The sequence below is a fragment of the Asterias amurensis genome, chromosome 2, assembly GCF_032118995.1.
Source record: "Asterias amurensis chromosome 2, ASM3211899v1".
NCBI lineage: Eukaryota > Metazoa > Echinodermata > Asteroidea > Forcipulatida > Asteriidae > Asterias > Asterias amurensis.
Genome location: NC_092649.1, coordinates 8041174 through 8063374, shown reverse-complemented (window position 1 = coordinate 8063374; position 22201 = coordinate 8041174). Strand labels below are relative to the sequence as shown.

At 40.1% G+C, this 22201-nt stretch overlaps 1 protein-coding gene across 1 annotated transcript; it reads right to left on the bottom strand.

Moving 5' to 3' along the window:
• Nucleotides 1–4563: 4563 nt before the first annotated feature.
• LOC139934014 (uncharacterized) lies at nucleotides 4564–11678 on the bottom strand. The gene is made up of 4 exons (XM_071928286.1): nucleotides 11552–11678; nucleotides 9521–9999; nucleotides 7578–8375; nucleotides 4564–6511 (listed from the first exon to the last, which is right to left on the bottom strand). Exons 2-4 carry the CDS (start codon nucleotides 9839–9841, stop codon nucleotides 6308–6310), a joined length of 1323 nt encoding a protein of 440 aa, XP_071784387.1. The 5' UTR covers nucleotides 9842–9999; nucleotides 11552–11678; the 3' UTR covers nucleotides 4564–6307.
• Nucleotides 11679–22201: the final 10523 nt, after the last annotated feature.

Here is a 22201-nt window from a genome sequence, read left to right as displayed (position 1 = left end):
GTTTAACTTTACGAATAGTTAAGTTATGGTTCAATTAATATCAGACGATTGTGTATAGTTTAGAGCGAAGGCCGTGTTCTGAACTCTGAGCAATGCATTTCCAAAATAACATGTATGTAATTAACCGTTAATAGTTATGGACAATTCCAGAAGTACGTAATCATTATAATCGTGAACACAATAATAATATTAACAATAATAAAGACATGTGTAAAATCGCCTATACATGCAAACGCCTCTATAAGCGCATAAAGAGAACTACCAATAAAATAACATAATGAGTGAAAGATACAATTTCAAGTAAGCAGATAACGAATAAGCAGCTTAAAACAAGTTTTAATCAGAGCCTTAAAACAGAGTAAAGAACAACAGCTGACTACGTTCGCACAAGGAGCACGTTCGGTCCACGAGAAATTCCCGACCGCATGTATAGCACTTTAGAGTAGACTGATGAACTTCGCCCAAACCAATGGCTGTCCAATATTTCATCCATTAATGAAGGATATTAAAAACCAGGGTATGGCCATCGATCGGTGCTCAGCTCGCCGCCAAGAGCGACAAAAAACAACCCACACATTAAACCCATGGGACTAGAGTCTCTGTCGTCATACGAGATAATGGTGGGATTGAGAGAACCCGTGTGTGCCTCGACCGCCGGCCGGCATGCCTCGCTCGCCCCGGTGCAGCACGCAGCGTCGGGCGGAAACAACAGGGCGGGATACAGGGGCCATCAATACGTAACGAGGTGCTTGTAGGGAAATCGAAGCCTCAATTTCCTACTCGATGAAGGCAACTAGCACGGTTGGATGCCGCGAGAAGTATAGCACTGTAGCTATCCACTGCCTTATTGTATATTTCTATCAACCTTGTTCGACTCGGCAACGACCGAACTGCATATAATTTCAGAGCTGCAAGCCGGCAGGTTGCCTGCATGGACGCTAATTTCTTATGTACCTTCTCGGCGAAGTAAACTCAGCAGCATTTCTAAACAAGGCCTCTTCGCGTTGTGCATAAAACCAATTTATATTCAAAATAGTTACAATCAAATAATACAAAATAGCATGCGTTAATGCGAGCATTTCTTTCCCGAACACGACGAAGACTCAAAATCAACAAATGTTTTAGAGTGGTCACCCCGTGTTTTAAACTTCTTCGATCATCATCCCTCAAAGGACATTGTAGGTCCCGTAAATGCCGGCCCTTCATTGTAAGTAAACCGTCGTCTCGGGAGTTGTAACACCCGGATCTGACGTTCGGACACGGAGAACCGGCCGGATTCGCCTCGTTTTCCGATTTGCGTGCCAAAATTATTCAACGGCACACACGCCGCACTTCCCCTAGACTTGATTTCAAGACTAATATCGCGGTCATTGGCTATCGGGTAGACTTAGAGCCACGATCACAGACTTTGAATCAAGTCTACACTTCCCCCACCCCCTCTGCGCTCCGTCCCCGGCGCATTGCAGAGGTTTGATTTTGATTTTTGGGGACACCGATAACAGATTCATAGGCACGACCGCTACAAAACAAACGAGCAACATACCGTCTGGATTTTACTACTGATTGTTGAAAGTACAGATAGTCATGAGGCAATCGAAGAGAACATATTTTTCTTGCTTTGTATTTACTTTTGTACATGTACTAATATTATCTATTTGACATACTGTTGGCTTGTATTTGTAACTGTAAAGGTGTGGGTGATTTTTCTAATTAATTAGAAGTAAAGAAAGCACCCCATCAATAACAAAATGGTCTGTAGTGAAATGCTTCGTTGATCTTGGTATATAGAAGGTGGTTGTGCGAATAGATTTCGGTAGAAACGTCACTTGGCGGATTATAAAAACCGCTTAAAAAATAAATAATAATAAATCTTAACCGACCACAGAGGATTTTTTACGATTATTTAAAATTCCCCGATTCTTTGTACGAAGACCCAACTGGTTATCATATAGCTTACTCGCTACTAAGCAGAAATAGGATACCAGCCAAAATGCATCGCTAAAGAAGGTTTTTGTAAAAATTGTTTTAAGTACTAAAAATGTATTTTCGTGGTCGAGGAAGTTTCATTTAAAGTCATAAACTATGGCTTGCATCTCATGCGCCTTGAACACCCAGCAGGGTGGATATGTGCGCATTACAAGTCTTATTATTATTATAATTCTGAATTAACATAAGTCATTATGACTTTTGTGACATTTGGGTCAAATTTATGAATTTTATCACATTATAGGAAATAATACAAATAAACTATTATGACTTGTACCAAATGATGATATGTTTTCATGTTTTCTCATAACATCACAAATCTCAAGAAAGCAAAATCTACATATTTGGGGTCTGCCGTCGGAAAATCGGGCAGTGCGCTTTTATACTGTTGCAAGTGCTGCTTTGCCCCGGCTTGTGTTGAAAAGCATTAGCAATAATTTTCTACTCAACATTTTTGTAACGATTGAGGACGCGATACAACTCCTTTAATATCACGGTGTATATGCTCTGGGCGTATCAGTTAAAGACTTCGATTGGTTGAATCTCACGTGACGTCATATGATAAATGTTACCTGATTGGTTAAACAAGTTAAATCACGCCAACTCTCTTCTCTCGACTATTGCAAACATTCATGAATCACAATAAAACACTTGACATTATTTTGAAGTAGGTCACATGTGATTCGATAATGATTATAGTTACAGTAACAACTTAAGAGTAGCGATACAACTTTGAGTAGCACCCGAGGTAGTAAACACACAAACTGGTTACTAGTTGCACCTGTGTGCCTTTGGGCAGACCAGACATATTTCCCGGTAAACACACATCGTTTTCTACTTCAGTTTCGTTATTACATATCTCCGAATAGACAAAATCGGGGTAGAAGCCAAATTAGGACAACGGTCGGCCAACCAACTCGGGGTATAAGCAAAATTAAAGTAAAGATCGGCACAATTGGCGTACAAAGACCAACAAAATCAAAGCGATGGAAGGTAACAATATTAATGCTAAATCAGAGTGATGGTAGACAAAACCACCCGAGTACGCAAAATTATGTTAAAATAAATACGTCACAGGAAGATGCATTTTTCTGATTTTTTCCGCTTATTGTTGAATTAATTTGGACGGCAATATTTTATTTTACTCGTGTCGAAATTGTAAAACATAGGCCGTCAAACTGTTTTACATTTTTAAGTTTTCTTGGCAAATTTCAGCCAACATTAAAATGCTTCCAAAATCATTAATTTTTTGCCCAGCGCTTTCCAACAATAGATAGGTTTTCTTGTGCATAGTCTATAGGCTCTATTGCATTCAATTCGTGTATCGTGCACTCTTTATAACTGTCTGCTCAATCAGATTTGACTTAGTCATTTCTATTTCATTTACAGTCACTCAATACTTCACCATTATTAGATTCATTTGAATTTCATCTAGTACCTATAATTGATGACATTGAATGGTTGACTAGCCCATCGCCGCTGGCTTTGACACGATTGAATTATCTCATGCAACCTCAATGATTTGAATGATCTCATTTTTGACGAGAGAATGCTAAAACTGTTGAAATTGAATTTCAGACTTTTGATTTCGGGATGATGATGCGACGGGTTATTTTTTAAACGGCCGGGAAAAACTATATTATCATAATTTGTATCGCACCCACAGCAATCGTGTATCAGAACTTAGACAGCCTGATTGTTGTGGCCCAAAATGACAGTTTTATTTAGTAAGAATCTGGCTCCTTTCGGTCCAAACATCATAGAGCTGCAGAGCAGTGGACACCTTTGGTTATTGTCAAAGACCAGTCTTCTCACTTGGTGTGTCTCAATATATGCATAAAACAACAAACCTATGAAAATTAGAGCACAATAATTAATCGTCGAAGTTGCGAGAGAACAATGAAAGAAAAAACACCCTTGTCGCACAAGTCATGTGCTTTCAGATGCTTGATTTCGCGACCTAAGCTGAGGTCTCGAATTCAATTCAAATATTTAAGCAAGAAATTACGAATCTGCTTTTCAATTATTTTGAGTAATAATCACTAGTGTCCAGAGCTTAACGCAAAAAGTATCGCTTCAAAATGCCCACCTTCGCAAAAAAAACATGCAGGTTGCTAGTCACGGATTGACTCGTGATGTTTTTTTTTTTGTTTTTTTTTTGGGGGGGGGGGCTGGTAACCTTAATCTGTTGTTAAGCGTAATTCTGTTGAGCTTAGCTACTTTTTCTGTTGAAACAGCTCTTTGGTCAAGCACTACAATTCGGAAGAGATTACCACAATGTCACCACAAACCTTACCCTTCTTTTTTCATTACAGACTACACATTCAACAGTGCAAATGCCAACAAAATGATAAATAGGAAACAACGAAGAAATGTTAATTTTTAGAGGAGGGAAAAACAAAATGAGGAAAACCTATACGCGACCAGGCAGGGACTGAAAAACCAATTCGGTCTAAGGCAGGATTCGAACCTGGGTCCACAAAGGTGACAGAAACCTCTCAGGAACCACTAATAGCTTCAAAAAACGTTTTTGACACAACAAAAATAACCTTGACAAATAATCTGCTTTAATTCTTTAAACGTCATCTTCCAAATTTGGTTCAGAATTTATTTGGTTTCTTCACTAAGCCGTCCTTTCATAAACAGCAAACATCAAATCAAAACGACATGATGGTTATCATAACAAAGTCATCTTTTATTTATAACTTCAAACAATACTTATTTAATTGTATATTATACAGTTCAAATATGAGTTAAATGTCAAGTATTGATTTTGATAAAAAAAATAAAAAATTGAAAAACCAACTCTTTAAATTGTACAGCTATACACGTAGTACATGTGGGTAGAAATATTCCATAACCATACGTTGCAGCAGAGGGTACCCCTAACAGTGTCCACATACATGTACTCCAAAGGAACTACTGGACACCTTTGGTGAAGACCAGTTTTCTCACTTGTATCTCAACAAATGCATAAATTAACAAATATGTGAAATTTTGAACTCAATTGCTCGTCTAAGTTACGAGAGATGAACACAAAAACCCCTTGTCGCACAATTTGTGTGCTTTTATAAAATAGATGCTTGAATTCTCGACCTCAGCTGAGGTCGCAAATTCAATTCAAGTAGTTTAGTAAGAAACTACTAAACTACTATTAAATAACATTAAAATGTGTTATACTATCAGCAGCTTCCCATTGCTTGTTACAAAACAGTTGCTTGCAGTGTATGCTGCAATCAACCACAAACAAACCTGTAGAAGTTTGAGATCGATCGGCCACCTGGGTCACGAGAAATGGTGAAACAAAAACGATTGCCCATTTTGCATGATGATATCGTTTTTATGCCAACAGTTATTTTGAGTAACTACCAATAAAGCCCATACAATAAACAGTTGTCTTCTGGTCCAGCCAGAAGAACCCCATGACAATTTTCTACAGAATTCCTGAGATTCCTGGAACACAATGTAGCCATAAGGGGCTGGGGGTATCATAAATACAATTCATGATGTTCCACTGTCCTTTTTTTATTATTAAAGTCAGTGGACACTATTGGTAACTACTCAAAATAATTATCAGCATAAAACCTTTCTTGGTAACGAGTAATGGTGGGAGGTGGATGGTGTAAAACATTGTGAGAAACGGCTACCTCTGAAGTGAAGTAGTTTTCGAGAAAGAAGTAATTTTCCACGAAGTTGATTTCGAGACCTCAGATTTAGAATTGAAGGTCTCAAAATCAACCATCTTAAAAGCACGTGTGACAAGGGTGTTTTTCCTTTCATAGTTATCTCGCAACTTCGACGACCAATCGGGCCCAAATGTTCACAGGTGTTTTATTTTATGCTTATGTTGAGATACACAAAGTGATAAGACTAGTCTTTGACAATTACCAATAGTGTTCAGTGTCTTTAAAGGCACTGGACACGTTTGGTAATGGTCAACGACCAGTATTCTCACTTGGTGTATCCATGGTGGGCGGGGCTGGATGGATAGGTATATGGGAGGCCATAAGGTCAGGAAGATGACAAGGTGGGTGGAGCTTTATGGATAGGTCTATTTGAGGCCATATGCAAAAGTTGGCAGGGATTAGTGGATAGGCTGTCAAGACGATTTGTACGCTTTTACGTAAAATCAGTTGTCTCCACTAATTACAGTTTGATTGGGCACAGTAAAAGTTGCTGTTTCAGGCTACTTGTTCCCAATCTTGCATACAAAAAAGTAAGGGGCAATATAATTTTCCCCAACTGTCTCAATGTGGTTGCATGGTTTTGAACCGGGGGGAAAACGACGAAGAAAACACCTGCACCCGAGTGGCGGTCTTCATCACCTTGCGCGTCTCACAACATCCGACTCCCGATCAAACTGCTCACCAATCTCAGAGAAGCCCGGCGTTCCCGCGTACTTCTGAGCTTTTCGCTTCTTCGTGTTGGTCTCGCCAGGGATGCACAAGGCTGCAGCTCCTCGTTTCATCAAGAACATCCGATTGTAACTTGAGCAGATGCCTAGCTTGTTCATTCTGTCATACACCTGTAACATTATTGGAATGAGACCACAGCGTTACTTTAACAGTGAAAATGAGATTTCAAGCTTTTTTAAAACCCTTATAAATGAGCATTGGTAAACGCTAAGAAAGATTTCCCTTACATATCAGAGCAAACTGGTACACAAAATGTTTTAGTTGTTACCAAAAAATCATCATTAAACACTCAGTAGTAGCGTTCTGTGTGCACAGAGTCTGTTCTGTCATAATACTTTGCTATGGAAAAGTCTGGATGAAATTGTTCCGTGCTTTTAGTCATGGCGTGAAGTATTTCACTGTGTAATGCAATGGGGGAGTCAAAGTCATTGATATCGTACACTGGATCATTCCACTGTATAAATGGGGGATCAAGTCCAAACATGTACTGACACACGTCCACCATGTATAGATCTACTTGTACCCAGCTAAAGCCTCTGACTTATCGGAGGTACCTGTTCTTTGAAGCAGGCTTCCACATTTCTTGCTGGTAGCCTGGGCTAGCTTCCGAGGTTCCCAAGACACCTGCCCTCCCTTTTGAAAAATGTTGCTTTCCCCTTATTGGTGGTGAAAAGAATAATGAGCTTGACTACAGCTTGTATTGTTAAACTCTGTCATGTTCCATCAAGACCGAACAACATGGGCCCTATTCCAGGCAAGCGTATTTCACGGGTAAGCGGCGAATTTTGGCTTCTGCGCGTGCATACTCCACGTTACTAGGCATTCTATGCTTACAAGGGAGCACAGAAATTTGGGGCTTGCACGTAAGCGAGGAATCGTGATCGCAAGCTAGGAATTCCGGCAGTAAGCAGAGGCATGAAATTGGGCCCTGCTCTTACAAAGCTGTCAACATGTACATCTTGGATATCTGGGAGACTTTTGTACAGCAATGTCGGACATATTCAGATTTACATCGACCAGAGTAGGAAAACTGTTCTATGATTAGGGAGATGTTCAAATTGGTTCATCAGAACATGGAAAAAATGGTTGATTTTCAGGGAACTTTCAGCAGAATCAGACAGAGTTGACAGCTCTGTCTACATCTTGGATCTTATTGAGCTGAATTTAACCACTTACCTTTTGCTCCACGACATTGTCAGCAAAGAGGCATCCGACAAGACGTTGGATTCGACTAAGTTCATGGTTGCGGTGTTGCAGCACAATGCCATACACAGTAGCCAACTTGGGTATCAACTGCTGGACTTTCACGGCGTTCCTGCGAGCCCCGGGACCCAGCATCATCTTCACTAGGATCTCCACCAGTTCCGGGTACTTCTGAATAAACTCAACAATGATGTCGTCCCAACAGGAATGCATTTTTAGTTCCAGGAAATCGTTGATCATCAACACCGATGGTTGCCCATTCCTTTGTTGACCCTTGACCCTATGACTTCTCTGCTTGTCCGGGCGACTGCCGAGTTCATCAGACAACCCGTCCAAGAAGCTCTGTCGTAGAGCAGGGATTCTCAAAAGTTCTGTGGTAATAATGTCCGTCGATTTACTTTGCATGGCACTCAGTAGGCAGTGGTACTGTGCCCTGTCTATTAGGGTCGGTTTTCTCACCAGCACCCCCTGTAACAATTGGACCTCTTTCGCTGGAGTGAACTCTTTCTTTTGTCCCTTCTTCAAGGCGTAGCAATGATCCACAGCATTAATAGGTTCATCTTCTTTAGGGGGACACTCAGCAATCTGGCCCGTTGAGCCATCCTGTGTAGAGTCCTCTTGCTGGTGTGCTTTGGTGACTGGCTCAGATTTGGGAAAGATGGTTCTAAACGTTGGTTTATACTGGGGCGATAGTGATTTTCCCTCGTCCTTTGATTCCTTTGCCATTTTGTCAATAGGTTGTGTTCCAGAGACAGCAATGACCTCCAGATTCTGTATGTAGCAAACACAATTGTTTGTCATTAAAGTTTTATGAATATGGAAATGATGAAACTGGTATAAAAAAGGCCACTGTCATACATCTCATAGGTCTAATTATGGTTGATAGTTTCACAAAGGCAACTAAAAGGCAGTGCCTCCATGTTCACTGGTCATTGCCTTGGTGCCCATGAAATGCTCCACTAGAATTTCTAGAAATTTACAATTTCCTCATAGGGTGCCCTTTACTTTAGTGGAAAACGCCTTGGTGCCCTTTCAAAAATGAAGCTAACAGGCCTGTCATAAGAATGTGACACGGTCTCTTTAGAACTATCCTTAATAATGCAAAAGAAATCAGTTTGAACCCTGCACAGTGGGAACTGCGACTACATGTAATTGAATCTGGAATTTAGACAAGTTTCTGGGTGTAAAGTTACATTTGATGTTCGATAAGCACTGGCTGAGGTAGTACTTTCCAGAAAGGTACTGGACACCTTTGGTAATTGTCAAAGACCAGACTTCGCATTTGGTGTATCTCTACAAATACAAAAAATTATAAATCTGTGAAAAATTTAACTCAATTGGTCATCAAAGTTGCGAGACAGCAATGGAAGAAAAAACACCCTTGTCACATGAAATTGTTTGCTTTCAGACGTTTGATTTTGAGACCTCAAAATGTAATTTACTAAGAGGGGGCTGTTTCTCACACTGTACCAACAGCTCTCCATTGCTCTTTAACAAGTGAATTTTTATGTGAACAATTACTTTGAGTAATTAACAATTGTTTCCTGTGCCTTCAAGCCCGAGTGTCTAGTGAATTTTACTAATCAACCAGTCACGCCTCAAAAAGTTGCGACTTCCGACTAGTCATGAGGCATATTGTTTTGCTGATAGTGCAGCAAAATTCACAGAAAAAAGGATTGCAGGGTTGGAATGTGTCACTGACATGACTGATGACAGATTGTCCACCGAGCAGGAAGTCCCATCTCTTTTTGTGGCAGTCATTGCAGCTTGTTTAACCAAGGACAAGTAGTTTAAAAACGATAGTCACAACACAACTAAGCAACCAATATAGTCATGACTTTGACACTAGTCACACAGGCTTAGTTCTTATACTTAAATATTTCCTTACTTAAATCAATCCGCTTCAAAATACATACCTTTCTGATGCCGGCACTCTGATTGCTCAGTTCCTGCTGTCGGAAATTGCGCTGACCGTCCAAGACAGACTTTCTAAACTCGTCAACTTTCTTCTTCATCGATTGCAGTCTCAATTTGCAACAGCGACAGATCCAAGCCTCCCCCGTAACATCTAGGCATACATACTTCTTTAAACACTCTCGTATGTCAAGGCGACCCCGGCACGAAAAAACACTGCTCCCACTTTTGGAATCGGTGAGCTTTTGGCACACAAAACAAACTGTTCTAGTTGTGTGGAATTGAGTTATTCTCTGCATTTTCAAGGTCCCCTCGGAGGACATTTTTGGTTTTTTGGTTTTCTTTGTGCGGCAGAATTTTTTCTTTCGTCTGTGGAATGCTCACTTTAATGCCTTGATACTTTTGCGATTTGCTCAGTTAGACCACATCATCAAGGTTCCTGCTGTGCTTCCAGCATCAGAATTGTCCGGACCGGGATTGACTGAAAAACAAGTTGCCATAAAAAAGCAATATGATTATAGAACTTTAACCATTTCAGACAATAGACAGTCATAATGCTACCTGTAACACCGTGTTAATAAAGTGAGACTGGACTTCTCGCGAGCAATTTTTGAACATTGCATGTAATAAAATTTTATACTGCATGTAAATAATATCTTACTCTATGCAGGCTATATCTACTGTATACTGTTTTGTTAGCCCTGATTTGCTGCCAATACACTTCTTGGCCCTTACTCCTAGAACTATGAGGTTTGGTTCGCTATAGCGGAAAAAACCTCATAGTTCTAGTACTAGTGTAGTAGTAGGGAAGCCCAACTTACTTGGTGAGCTGTTAAATAATTACTCTCTTTTAACATCAGTCTCATCATAGTCGCCATTCTATAATGGTGACTGTGATGAGACTGATGTTAAAAGAGAGCCATCAACAGCTCACCAAAAAGATGTGCTAAGCCTAAGGGGCCAAGTTCTAGGAGTACTTTAAGAAGAGGGGCCCTGAGCCCTAGTACCTACTACAACTTACAAGAAGTGAAATAATTTGGAAAAGTTTCCGTATGGCGCCACCACTTTGTCATTCGATATGAAATAAATATAGTATCTAATTTACCTCAATGAGATATCCCTTTTCGTAAAAATGAGTGAAAAAGTGGTGGCGCCATACGGAAAGTTATCCAATAATTTTTCTAATAGAAACACCCTTTTTTGTATGATTTATTCCCCAGTTGTCACTTTACAGACGCTGTACTGGGTACTATAGCTCTTTTACTCCTACTAGTACTTGTATGTTTGTATACTTGCAAGGGTCCATAAGACAGGACGTAAAAGCCAAGGGACTACTTGTACTTCTCTTCTCTACTTGCCCATAAAAATAACTTTCCTCTGACGGCAAGTGGAGGGTTACATTATTATCGCAACAACTTTTGTACAAAGCAATGGTGCAAGTAGAAACTCATTTTAGTCATTGCTGCTAATTATTAAGTTATATAATCATGACTCATGAGCACTCATAATGTACAGAGCACATTAACTCTGTCGTTTGGGTGTCATCTTATAATAATGTTTTGAAAACAATTTAGCTGGCAATCGTTTCGCCCCAATGTGTGGCCCAAGGCTAGTACGGTGTAGTTAGTAAATAGTAGCACAAGTGGTGCTAGTTCAACCACACAATCGCCATGATCAGATGATGATGGGATAACTTTCCGTATGGCGCCACCACTTTTTCACTCATTTTTACAAAAAGGGATATCTCATTGAGGTAAATTAGATACTATATTATTTCATATCGAATGAAAAAGTGGTGGCGTCATACGGAAACTTTTCCTGATGATGATGTGCATGCGGTCATTGTCATAACAAATAAGTTCACAAAAAAGTTATCCAAGACACAACTCGATCTAGCCCTGGTAGGACGTCAGTTGCCTGCAACGGAGGAGTCCAACCTGGGCTGAACTCGATCATGCCTATAGTTTATATAGTCATGACTACTGTACCAACTATTGACTACTTATTGACGAACTCTATGCAAAATAACTTACATTTTCTTCAATAGTCTGACAATGCTGTTCTCCGCCGTACACTTTCTGGCTGTCTTGAGCAGTTTGATCAGCTTTTTGAACATGAATTATGTTGCTTCCGCGCACACACACCGGTGTACTGCTGCATATATACTTCGGACGTGTTACGTTTTAGCATCGATTTTCACTAGCTCGCTGCATGCTGCTGCTGACTACCAGGCATCGGGGTCAAAGTTGAATAAGCCGATAAAGTGGCACGGCTGCCGCGCGCCGTGGTTGCGATGATTTCATTGGATAAACAAGTAGTGACACGGGAACATGAACTACACCTCTATGTTCGACTCGGGATCCATAGGGTGCGTTCGTTTCGCTTCCCTGGGTCTACACCCCGCGGTGCTCACCCCGGTGAGCCCCTTACAAGAGCTAATCGAACGACCACACTCGCCCTCTCGTGGTGACGGTATGCACCGATCCGGTCACGGGCTGACCCGGGTGAGCCCCGTCAAAGCTATTCGAACGTACCGGGGCAGACCGGGGTCGACCCGGGGGAGCCAAACGAACGCACCCGAATATGCATTCCTCAAGATGCTAGAATAACACGAGCAGGTAATCACTAAGCCAACTACGCCCCGTGTTTTGTCTGGCAACTTGTTCAATCTGCTAAACAAGGAATGCATGGGAAGTTGGTCTTGGAGGAAGATGGTTTGGTTGAGCTAAGGGCTGTACACACTTCACCTTTGTGATGCATTCTTTTTTGTGGGGAGAAAAACATTCAGTTTTCTATTACCTCACGTTTACGGGTGTATAAACTTCATTGTAAAGGCTCTGTTTGATAACCTCCTTCCTTTTGGATCCGTACTCAGCTGTTGCGGTTTTAAATAGGATTTCAGATACTTCATTTTTTTAGAGGAAATTATTTATTAGGAATAATCAGTCATCTTTAATACTAAAATGTAACAATGAGGTGTTTTTTTAAACCTTATCCCTTTAAGACAGCCTTGAGATTATAAAACATGCATTGGAAATCTACAGGCTGCTAATTAAGTGCACTATAGAGCCTATAATATAATAGACACATCAATTACCCGTCAGGGCAAGCACTCCTGCAGCGGTAATATGAATTTAAGTCCAACTGCATAGTAGTTAGAACCATCGGTTTTTGTAGATGCATTGCCCGGTCGTGTTTGGATGAAATGAGTTTTTTTTAACTGCCACTCAAAAATAATGTACAAGCAAACGAATTTAGAAAGTTTACATGACTGTGCGCGAAATGATTTTTTTTTACAAGTTTTGCATTATTTCTGACGTCGGGAAATTCAAGCTTCGGGGTTTGTGCCTGGCGGCCAATATCAGACAGTTAACGTTTATTTTGAAGTTTACAAATAATAGTGAATATTTAAATCACCTTGAGTTCGAGGTTGTTTGCAGTTTGGCTTGTCATACTTTGGAGAACGGGTAAGTGAGTGTGACACGAAACCAAACCGACTTGGTAATCCAACGCAATTGAGCATAATCGTCCACGGCCGGGTCGTCGGGTCTATTGCAAGTGTCAATTATGCACTATTTTGGGATAAGTGATACACGTCTTTTACTCATCTTGGGCATTAAGCATCATTTTGAGCCCGTGAGTGCAAGATGTCTGATTAGTGGTTTCTTCTTCACATTAAACGCACTGTACTATAAAACATTGTGAGAAATGGCTCCCTCTGAAGTAACGTTGTTAATTTTGAAAAAGAGGTCATTTTTCCAGTCAAATAATAGTTTCTTTAGCTAAAAAAGCCTTTTATTATGCACCTCAAAGCACAAAAGTTTGTGCAACAAGTGTTTTTTCTCATTCCCTTGCAACCTCAAATGGTCAATCGAGCCAAAACAACTACAGGTTCGTTATACTTTATGCACAATGTTGGGAATGATACACCAAGTGAGAATACAGGGCCCAATTTCATAGAGCTGCCTAAGCATTTTCTTCCTTGGTAAAAACAGGCCTATCAACCAAATTTCCATTTGTTGCATATTGCTTGTTACTGGTATTCAGCTGTTGTTTGTTCATACTGACTGGAAATATGGTTTGTAATCCTGTTTTTATCAAGGTAGACACTTCATTTCTAAGCAAATTTGTGTGCTTAGCAGCTCTATGAAATTGGGCCCTGGTCTTTGACAATTACCAAGTATGTCCTGTGCCTTTAACGCAGATGTACGGCATAACGGGTGGGTCTTTTTCCCGAGATACCTCGGGGCTCTACGTTAGATGAAAACAAAATGTCACCGGTTAAGTGATATGAGAGTTTTCACCGAGGGCCATATTGAACATTGTACATGTGACGTGGGATCGTGGCGTTTGTTTTTTACTGTGCATTCGCATTGAGGGGTGTTTCAGCAGATAGAAGAAAAATAGGGTTGAAGAAGATACGCATTGGATGCCAACAGGACAACATCAAAAGGGTGCGGAATGTTGTTCCAAACACAGCAGAATTTAAATTAAAATGTAGGTCTAAAATGGTATCAGATTAAAGAGGCATGCCCATACATTAGGTTAAAAATAACTATCTGAGACACATTATTCCGGAGGCTTATATCATGTATAAAATAATGAGAAATGTTCATGCACCAGCGCCATTCAAAAGATACCACAATGCATCTCGGGAAAACGAGACAGTTACAATTAGTATTACAGGATCAAGCTGTCAAGATACAGGTTTTATAAATGCATGTTTTCGAAACGACTATAGATTTGGCTTTGGATTCGGCTCAGGCTAGCTTGGCTCCGCGGTTGTTTTGACAATTGGTCGTGTTTTGCGTGTATGCGCCCAGGGCTTCAGACGAGAGAACGGGGCCTGAAGCCAAATCCAAAGCCGAAGCCGTGGTTTCGAAAAGGGCCATGATTGTGTACGGCAATCTTGCTTCCAAATCAGCTTGCCGGCGGTGCTGCTTTGACTCGAATTTCACCTGAAATTCTTTGCGCGCTCGTCGTGCGCATTTATTTGTATTTGCACACATTTATTTCATTGCTGCCCTACATTTGAACTTACACATTTTACAAAGTTTTATAAATATATTCAAATTATGAGTAGTTTACAGTATTACTTACTATTAGGATATGAAAGTTTACAATGATTTAGATAGTTATTTATTAGGAAGCTTTTAAAGTAGGACAACAATTAGGTTAGGGTGAAGCAGAGGCTTTTGTGCCTTAACCTATGGACAGACAAACAACATAAAATACTATACAGGAAGTGAGAAAACACAAGACAGACTAGACAAACAGAATTATGGGACATTAATTATGCATACAGGTCTCACATTTTGGTGACATTTTAAAGCAAATTTCTAACTTGTGACTTAGTGGACAGCGTATAGCCAGAGGGTACACCGGGAATGTTAGGCTACAACTGCCAAGTCTCCTCCCAAAATGTGATCAAACGTTTAAAACGTAAATAGCTATATAGGTCCCTGTGTGAGTCTGCATATTAATACGGTTTGAAAAAGACCCTGAAATGTTCCTAATACTGTATTAATTTAAAACAAAAACACCACACTACCACTTCAGCTCCTCCCCAAATGAAAAGCCATGCCTGTCTCGTCTACCAAGTGCCCCGAAAAAGCCCTAGCTACGCCCCACCCCGTGTCCCCAAAAAGGTGTGGATACTTCAAAGGCATTGCCGGCAAGTCAATATAATTAGACTGTAATAAATGGATTATCATTGTACAATAATAAGAACACTTGTTTTTAATTCCCTTTAAAGGCAGTGGACACTATTGGTAACTGTCAACGACTAGCCTCCACAGTTGGTGTATCTCAACATATGCATAAAATAACAAACCTGTGAAAATTTGAGCTCAATCGGTCATCGAACTTGCGAGATATGAATGAAAGAAAAAAACACCCTTGTCGCACGAAGGTGTGTGCGTTTAGATGGTTGATTTCGAGACCTCCAAGTTCTAAATCTGAGGTCTCGAAATCAAATTCGTGTAAAATTACTTCTTTCTCGAAAACTATGGCACTTCAGAGGGTGCCGTTTCTCACAATGTTTTATACCATCAACCTCTCCCTATTACTCGTCACCAAGAAAGGTTTTATGCTAATAATTATTTTGAGTAATTACCAATAGTGTCCACTGCCTTTAATACAATTATTGGACCACACTGCGGCCGCGGGAGCACGTCTTTAAAGTGGCAATCGTAATAAACAGACAGCCCATCGGAGCTTTAGCTTCAAATGTCAGGCAAAGCAACTCGTGCTCAGAATGAATGGATAAGAAATTACGGCACACACCGAGGTCTCAACCGACAAACTCATCCATTTGTCGGCAGAATTAGAGGTTTGAAAACATCACGGATCAGAATTCTTGCTGAGAAGTCTTTGAGGCTGTTCTTTGTGCGAAAAAGGGGTTTTGTGCCGCTATTTTAATTTACAAGAATTTTAAATTTGACAAATTGTATTCAGGCGTTACATTTTCCATTTTACAAGACAATTGGTATCCAGGCTTTATGTTTGAATTATACAAGAATGGTATCCAGACTTGACCTTTTCAATTATACAAGACATGGTATCCAGGCCTTACGTTTTCCATTTGACAAGACATGGTTTCCAGGCTTTACGTTTTCCATTTGACAAGACATGGTATCCAGGCCTTACATTTTCCATTTGACAAGACATGGTTTCCAGGCCTTACGTTTTCCATTTTACAAGACATGGTATCCAGGCCTTACGTTTTCCATTTGACAAGACATGGTATCCAGGCCTTACGTTTTCCAGTATACAAGAAATGGTATCCAGGCCTTACGTTTTCCATTTGACAAGACATGGTATCCAGGCTTTACGTTTTAAATTTTACAAGAATGGTATCCAGACTTGACCTTTTCCAGTATACAAGAAATGGTACCCAGGCATTACGTTTTCCATTTTACAAGACATGGTATCCAGGCCTTACGTTTTCCATTTTACAAGAATGGTATCCAGACTTGACCTTTTCCATTATACAATAAATGGTATCCAGGCCTTACGTTTTTTTATTTGAAACGACATGGTATCCTGGCCTTTACGTTTTCCAGTTTACAAGAAATGGTATCCGCGCCTTGTGTTTAAATTTTGACAATTGGTATCCAGACTTTACGTTTTCCATTTTAAAAGAAACAGTATAAAATTATAGACCTTGCGTTCAATTTTTACAAGAAATTGTACTCAGCCTTACGTTTTCCATTTGACAAGAACTGTTATCCCGGCTTAACGTTTTCTATTTACGAGAAATGGTACAAAAAATCCGGGCATTACGTTTTCTATTATTTTTTACAAGAAATGGTATACAGGCCTTACGTTTTAAATTTTACAAGACATGGTATCCAGGCCTTACGTTTTCCATTTTACAAGACATGGTATCCAGGCCTTGTTTCGACTAATTTTTATTTTCCATTAGATCCGCGAGCACTTTCTGCCCGCGTAACCAAAATATCCATTCTCTAAAAAGCTTTAACCTCCATGTCTCTAGCGTAAACAACTTTACTTCTTGTCACATGACGACACTGACGTACGGATAATATGACAGGAATAAATAGCTTAAGTCACAGGTGAAGTTGGCAGTAAACCTTTTTCAGCTATTAACTGAAACGCCCTTTTCAGTGTACAGTTCTTCCATTAATTTTTAAAGAGTCTCTTCCCATCCACACAAAACAAGACAGCTGATCAATATTCACAAAGACTGTTTGATTTCTCAGTGGTCGATCCCACACCGGATTTACAACACGTAGAATGCAGGTGTCAGTGTTAAACGAACGGGAAATTAATTTGGAAAGGTGCAAACAGGTTTTGACTTTGTTTTGTGACAGTCAATAGCCGTCAAGTGTTTTGTGTCAAACCCTTTGAATTATGCAATTACTGGCAGGGCGGGCTTTCTGAAAAACAATGTCAATTTGAAGGTCATCTATACAGTAAGGAAGAGTAAAATCCCGGCAAGAGGAGACTTAAATTTGCTGGATATTGCAACAAAAGTGCAGATCAGTATGACATAAGATTTGGTGTTATGGCAACAGCTTATGATAAGGAAGCCAATGAAGGCTATGATATTGTTTTTAATGTTTTCTCAAAAAGTAAAGCATTTTATGGAATAATATTTCAAGATAAGTCTTTCACCCCTACCTTCTGTTAATTATTTGTAAATCTGTGAACTTTCAATTTTGTTTCTGTACCGAAAGTGTATAATGGCTTTAACCAAAATGTGAAGACTCCGACCTGGGCAAATGTCATCAAGTATGCACAGATGTTAGACGAAACAAAACTATGACCAAAATACGGTTACCAGCTAAAACACAATTTGACATGTTTACATATAATCTCCGTGTCCTGCCTAGTTTTGCTCAGCAGAAAAATAGTAAGCAATATTTTCTGCTTAAGCAGCTCGACTATGAAATTGGTTTTTAACCAGTGTCCAGTGGAATTCTACATAAGCCGTTGGAATGAACGAAAGGTAACCTGTGTAACTGCACACCCGATTGTGTTCATAGAGTGCAGCCGGTCACTTGCGGCAACGAGTTACCCTTTAAAGCGTTCAGCGGTTCACAAACGTTAAGGCCAGCAACCCAGAGTAAATTTCAACCGCTGGGGCGGCCGATCGAACACCTGCCGTAGAAGGTAATCATAAATACAGGCTAATCTAACAGGGCTAAATTATTCAGTGAAGCTGTTTGTTTTTATTATACATTATTTATACTATAAAGAGGTAGGCTTAATATTTTTAAGTATCATTTCATAAACCATGAGGGAAACGATATGGGTAAATTTGAAATAATTTTGTGTTGAACGAAGAAAAACAAATGATTAAAGTTGGATTTGAACCAACGACCTCCGGTTTAATGTGCCGGACACAAAATGTTATGACATGTGGCAGTGGAAGTACATCTGACAGCAAATGCCGAGTTCTTATATTTATTGCCGATATCAGGCGGCAGTCAAGAGCCTCGAAGTTTGACGTCAGACGTTCAGGCTAAAACGAAGGTTGCTCATTGGCCAGTATCCTGTAGGTACATATACACATTCAAACCGGGGACCTAACAAACGAGGACACGGTTGGAAAACGTGTACAAAACCAATGAGAGCTGTTGCAAAAAAGGTTAAGAGTATAGGGACATGTAGTCCGGTTTTACTAGTCTTGGTGCGGGGCGTTGTGTGGACTAAGTCAGGTGAGTCGGTGCGGGCGCTGTTGGTGAATTGGCCGCGGTGTGCGTGAAAGGAAAACGAGAAACGTCTTGCACCAAGACTATACGGTTTTACGCGTATACACTTAGTGTGCGAGAAAAAGATTTGCGTTTTCATGTTTCACCATCGTTCGATTCGAGGTCCGCAATCCAACAGCCACGACCGGCCCACCACTAGTTAAGTAGGCCTATATCGGGAACTAAACACATCAACAAGGTCGACATTTCCGGACAAAAACTGAAGTTTGATTAACAACTGATAAACGAATGACATAGGCCTAATGCCCTTTAATATCTGAAGTAGAATCAGCACGCTTTTGGTACACAATATATGCATTTTTGGGTTATGCAGGCCTTGTGTATTGGTTTAATATCTGAGTAAATATTCAATGGTTGAAATCGATATGTAAACAGTCAACATTGTTAACAGTCAATGTCAACATATGCTTATACTGTCCATATGCTCTGTAATAGACTCGTGATGTTCAGATTACAACACTATCGTAAATTTATCATGATATAGAAAACATTCACTATTTTTCGAAAGCCCACATTAAAGATTTCGATTGCCGCTGTTAATTCTTAAAGTCAGAGATTAACCCGATTCCATATTTGTTGTGCGCATTTTTTTGGCGATCCGACGTTTTAAAAAGTTGTACGGCGACCTGTAGGCGAGAGTCACTCGGTCAGGGGTTCTCAAAATCCTTGAGCAAACAGCTTGACTTTGTACAACGTCTTCTCTAAGTTTGCGACCACTGGCGAAACAAAGTCTAGTTTCAACACAATGATGTGTTCATTTAAAACAAGTGGATGTAACTGATTTTATTTTACCCCAAACCGTACCTTTAAACACAGAGATACATGGAGATTTATATATTATGTTTTTACATTATTTTCTTCAGTACTTAACGATCTCGACAGATCTTAAATTGGTCCGAAAATAAGTGTATGTGGTATTTTGACGAAGTGACGTACTATAGACCCTCGTTAAAATAATGTAAAACTCACCTATATGCTGATGAGCTGTGCTCGTCTGATGTGCTGATAGCGGACTAGAAGAGCGAAGACATTTGAACTACGAAGCAGGTTGATCGACCTTTCCTAAGTATTCTTATCAAAGAGCACAATCAACTTTTTTACTTTTCTCCGGTATACCTTGTCTTTATTTAAAGTGGTGTCCACATTAATGAACGGTGCAACAAAACTGTCAGGAAAGATGCACATTGTTCGTGCCTGGAGAGGCGTGCAGCAGGCTACAGTTACACCAACATGATGTATGTTTTAAGCTCTATAAAATACATCTTGCACTCTCTGCACCCCGAGAAGTACGCCTACCTAATTAAGCGTAACAATCAAGAGGAATGCACTATTCACAAACCCTTTGAAACTCGTCAACTCAAATGCAGGTTACTTGTTATGAGTGTCTTACACTTTTATTCACGTGTTTCTACATAAGTCAGTATTTACAAACTGTACGTTTCTTTCAATATACCATTTAGAGTTGGTAAAAATAGCTCTCATCCATCAACTATAAGCAGGCCAAGGGCTGTACATTGAAGTGGAACCCGTCCCTTATAGATTTAGCTTTTACATATAGATTTGATAATTCTACGTACAGCGACGTAGCCAGGGCGGGGGGGGGGGGGGGGTGGAAGGGGGCAGGGGGGGGGGAGGTACGTGCCCCCCAAATAAATAATAAACAAATAAATAAATTTTAAAAAATCCAGTTGTTCAAGTACCCCTGTGGTGGACCCCCCCCCCCCCCACGAGAACATGCGATAATGCTAGAAAGAAAAGGTAGACAGAAACAAGAAATGCGTTTTTGTATATACAACAAAACAAATCATACGAAAGATTGCAACCGCGGCCGCGAGACCCCTACGACAGCAAAATGCAATACAAGGATGGTGACTCCTTCCAAAACAAAAGCATGACCCCCCCCCCCAAATGACAAACGGCAAACCCCCACCCCCTGACTCCCTTCTTTGGACCAATGCCCCCCTGACGCCGCTGACGTTAACTCCCCTTTAAGACGAAATTGTCGTCATCGTTGTAGCGTAAGATTTCGTGTTATAAAAGAAGCGAGCAATCGATTACGAATCATAATACCGTCTTGAATCGTGTCCTTTAAGTGATGGCCAAGAATACACACTCACTTCGGGAAACGAATCGGGTTTACAGGAACGACACAACAACGGAACTACCGTGTCAGTCCTTCCAAGATGTGCGTAGGTTTTTATGAATAAATGGTTGAATAATTAATGAGGGATCGAGGACCGTCGACGGACGATTTGCTCTTCACTTTAGTTTCCGATTAGTCACCTTTTTGGCACATTTCTCCACACAGAGTTAAAGGAACATTATACACTTGGTAAGAAGAAAAAAATCGCGAAGATCACAGATTTACATAAAACTAACACAGTCTACTGATGATGATAGTAGATTGACATATTTCTGTCAGTTTAAAATGTCACATTTGATGAGAAATAAATAATACAATTTCACGATTGGAGTTTATCGCTCAGTGAGCGTTTTATTAATATTTTGTTTGCATCGTGAACATGCAAAATGGGCAATCCTTTTTTGGGGCAATCGTCGATCTCAAACTTCTACACGTTTGTTAGTTAATGTATGTGGTTGATTACAACATGCACTGCAAGCAACGGGTAGCAAGCATTGTTGATAGTAAAAAACATTGTGAGAAATGGCTCCCACTGTATAGCATAGAAAGAGGTAATTTCTAAAGTCTGTTATTCCTATCTTAAAGCACACAAATTCGTCCAACAAGGTTTTTTTTTCTCTCATCATTTTCTCGCAACTACTATGACCAAATTTTCACAGGCTTGTTATTATGCTTATGTTGAGATACACCAAGTGAGAAGACTGGTCTTTGACAACTACCAAACGTGTACTTCCCTTTAACGAACAAGTGTTTTCGCTGTCACTTTATACTGTCGTCACGAAGTCACCAGAGCTCAACGTACACTGTCCCATCACGTCAGTTACGGTCTACGTCACAGACTTGGTTGATCACACTTTATGGCCCCAGTGCTATTTTTCACTCAATTCCGTGCATTAATGTTAGACACTATCGATTATGACTACGTAATTTCACAAAAGAGCTACAGAGCATGGACTTCCTGCAGGCAAAATATGTACACAGTTTAATGGAAGAAAGAATTAAGTTGAACATTTTGTGATCAACTTCTTGTTCGAAGGATTGGACACATCTCAAAATTTGTTCTTTCTTCACTGGACACTATTGGTAATTGTCAAAGACCAGTCTTCTCACTTGGTATATCTCAACATATGCATAAAATAAGAAACCGGTGAAAATTTGAGCTCAATTGGTCGTCCAAGTTGCGAGATAATTGACCGAGGTTTGTTATTTTATGCATGAGATACACCAAGTGAAAAGACTGGTCTTTGACAATTGTCAATAGTGTCCAGTGTCTTTAACAGAAAACTGCTCAAGCAATTTGT

What these genes read in the sequence shown, in the direction of transcription:
- LOC139934014 (XM_071928286.1), bottom strand. Translation starts at nt 9,841, where the DNA reads ATGTCCTCCGAGGGGACCTTGAAAATGCAGAGAATAACTCAATTCCAC. An exon ending in AGAGTGCCGGCATCAGAAAG is followed by an intron (nt 8,376 to 9,520) that starts GTATGTATTTTG and finishes TGCTACATACAG; the next exon opens with AATCTGGAGGTCATTGCTGT. An exon ending in ACAATGTCGTGGAGCAAAAG is followed by an intron (nt 6,512 to 7,577) that starts GTAAGTGGTTAA and finishes ATAATGTTACAG; the next exon opens with GTGTATGACAGAATGAACAA.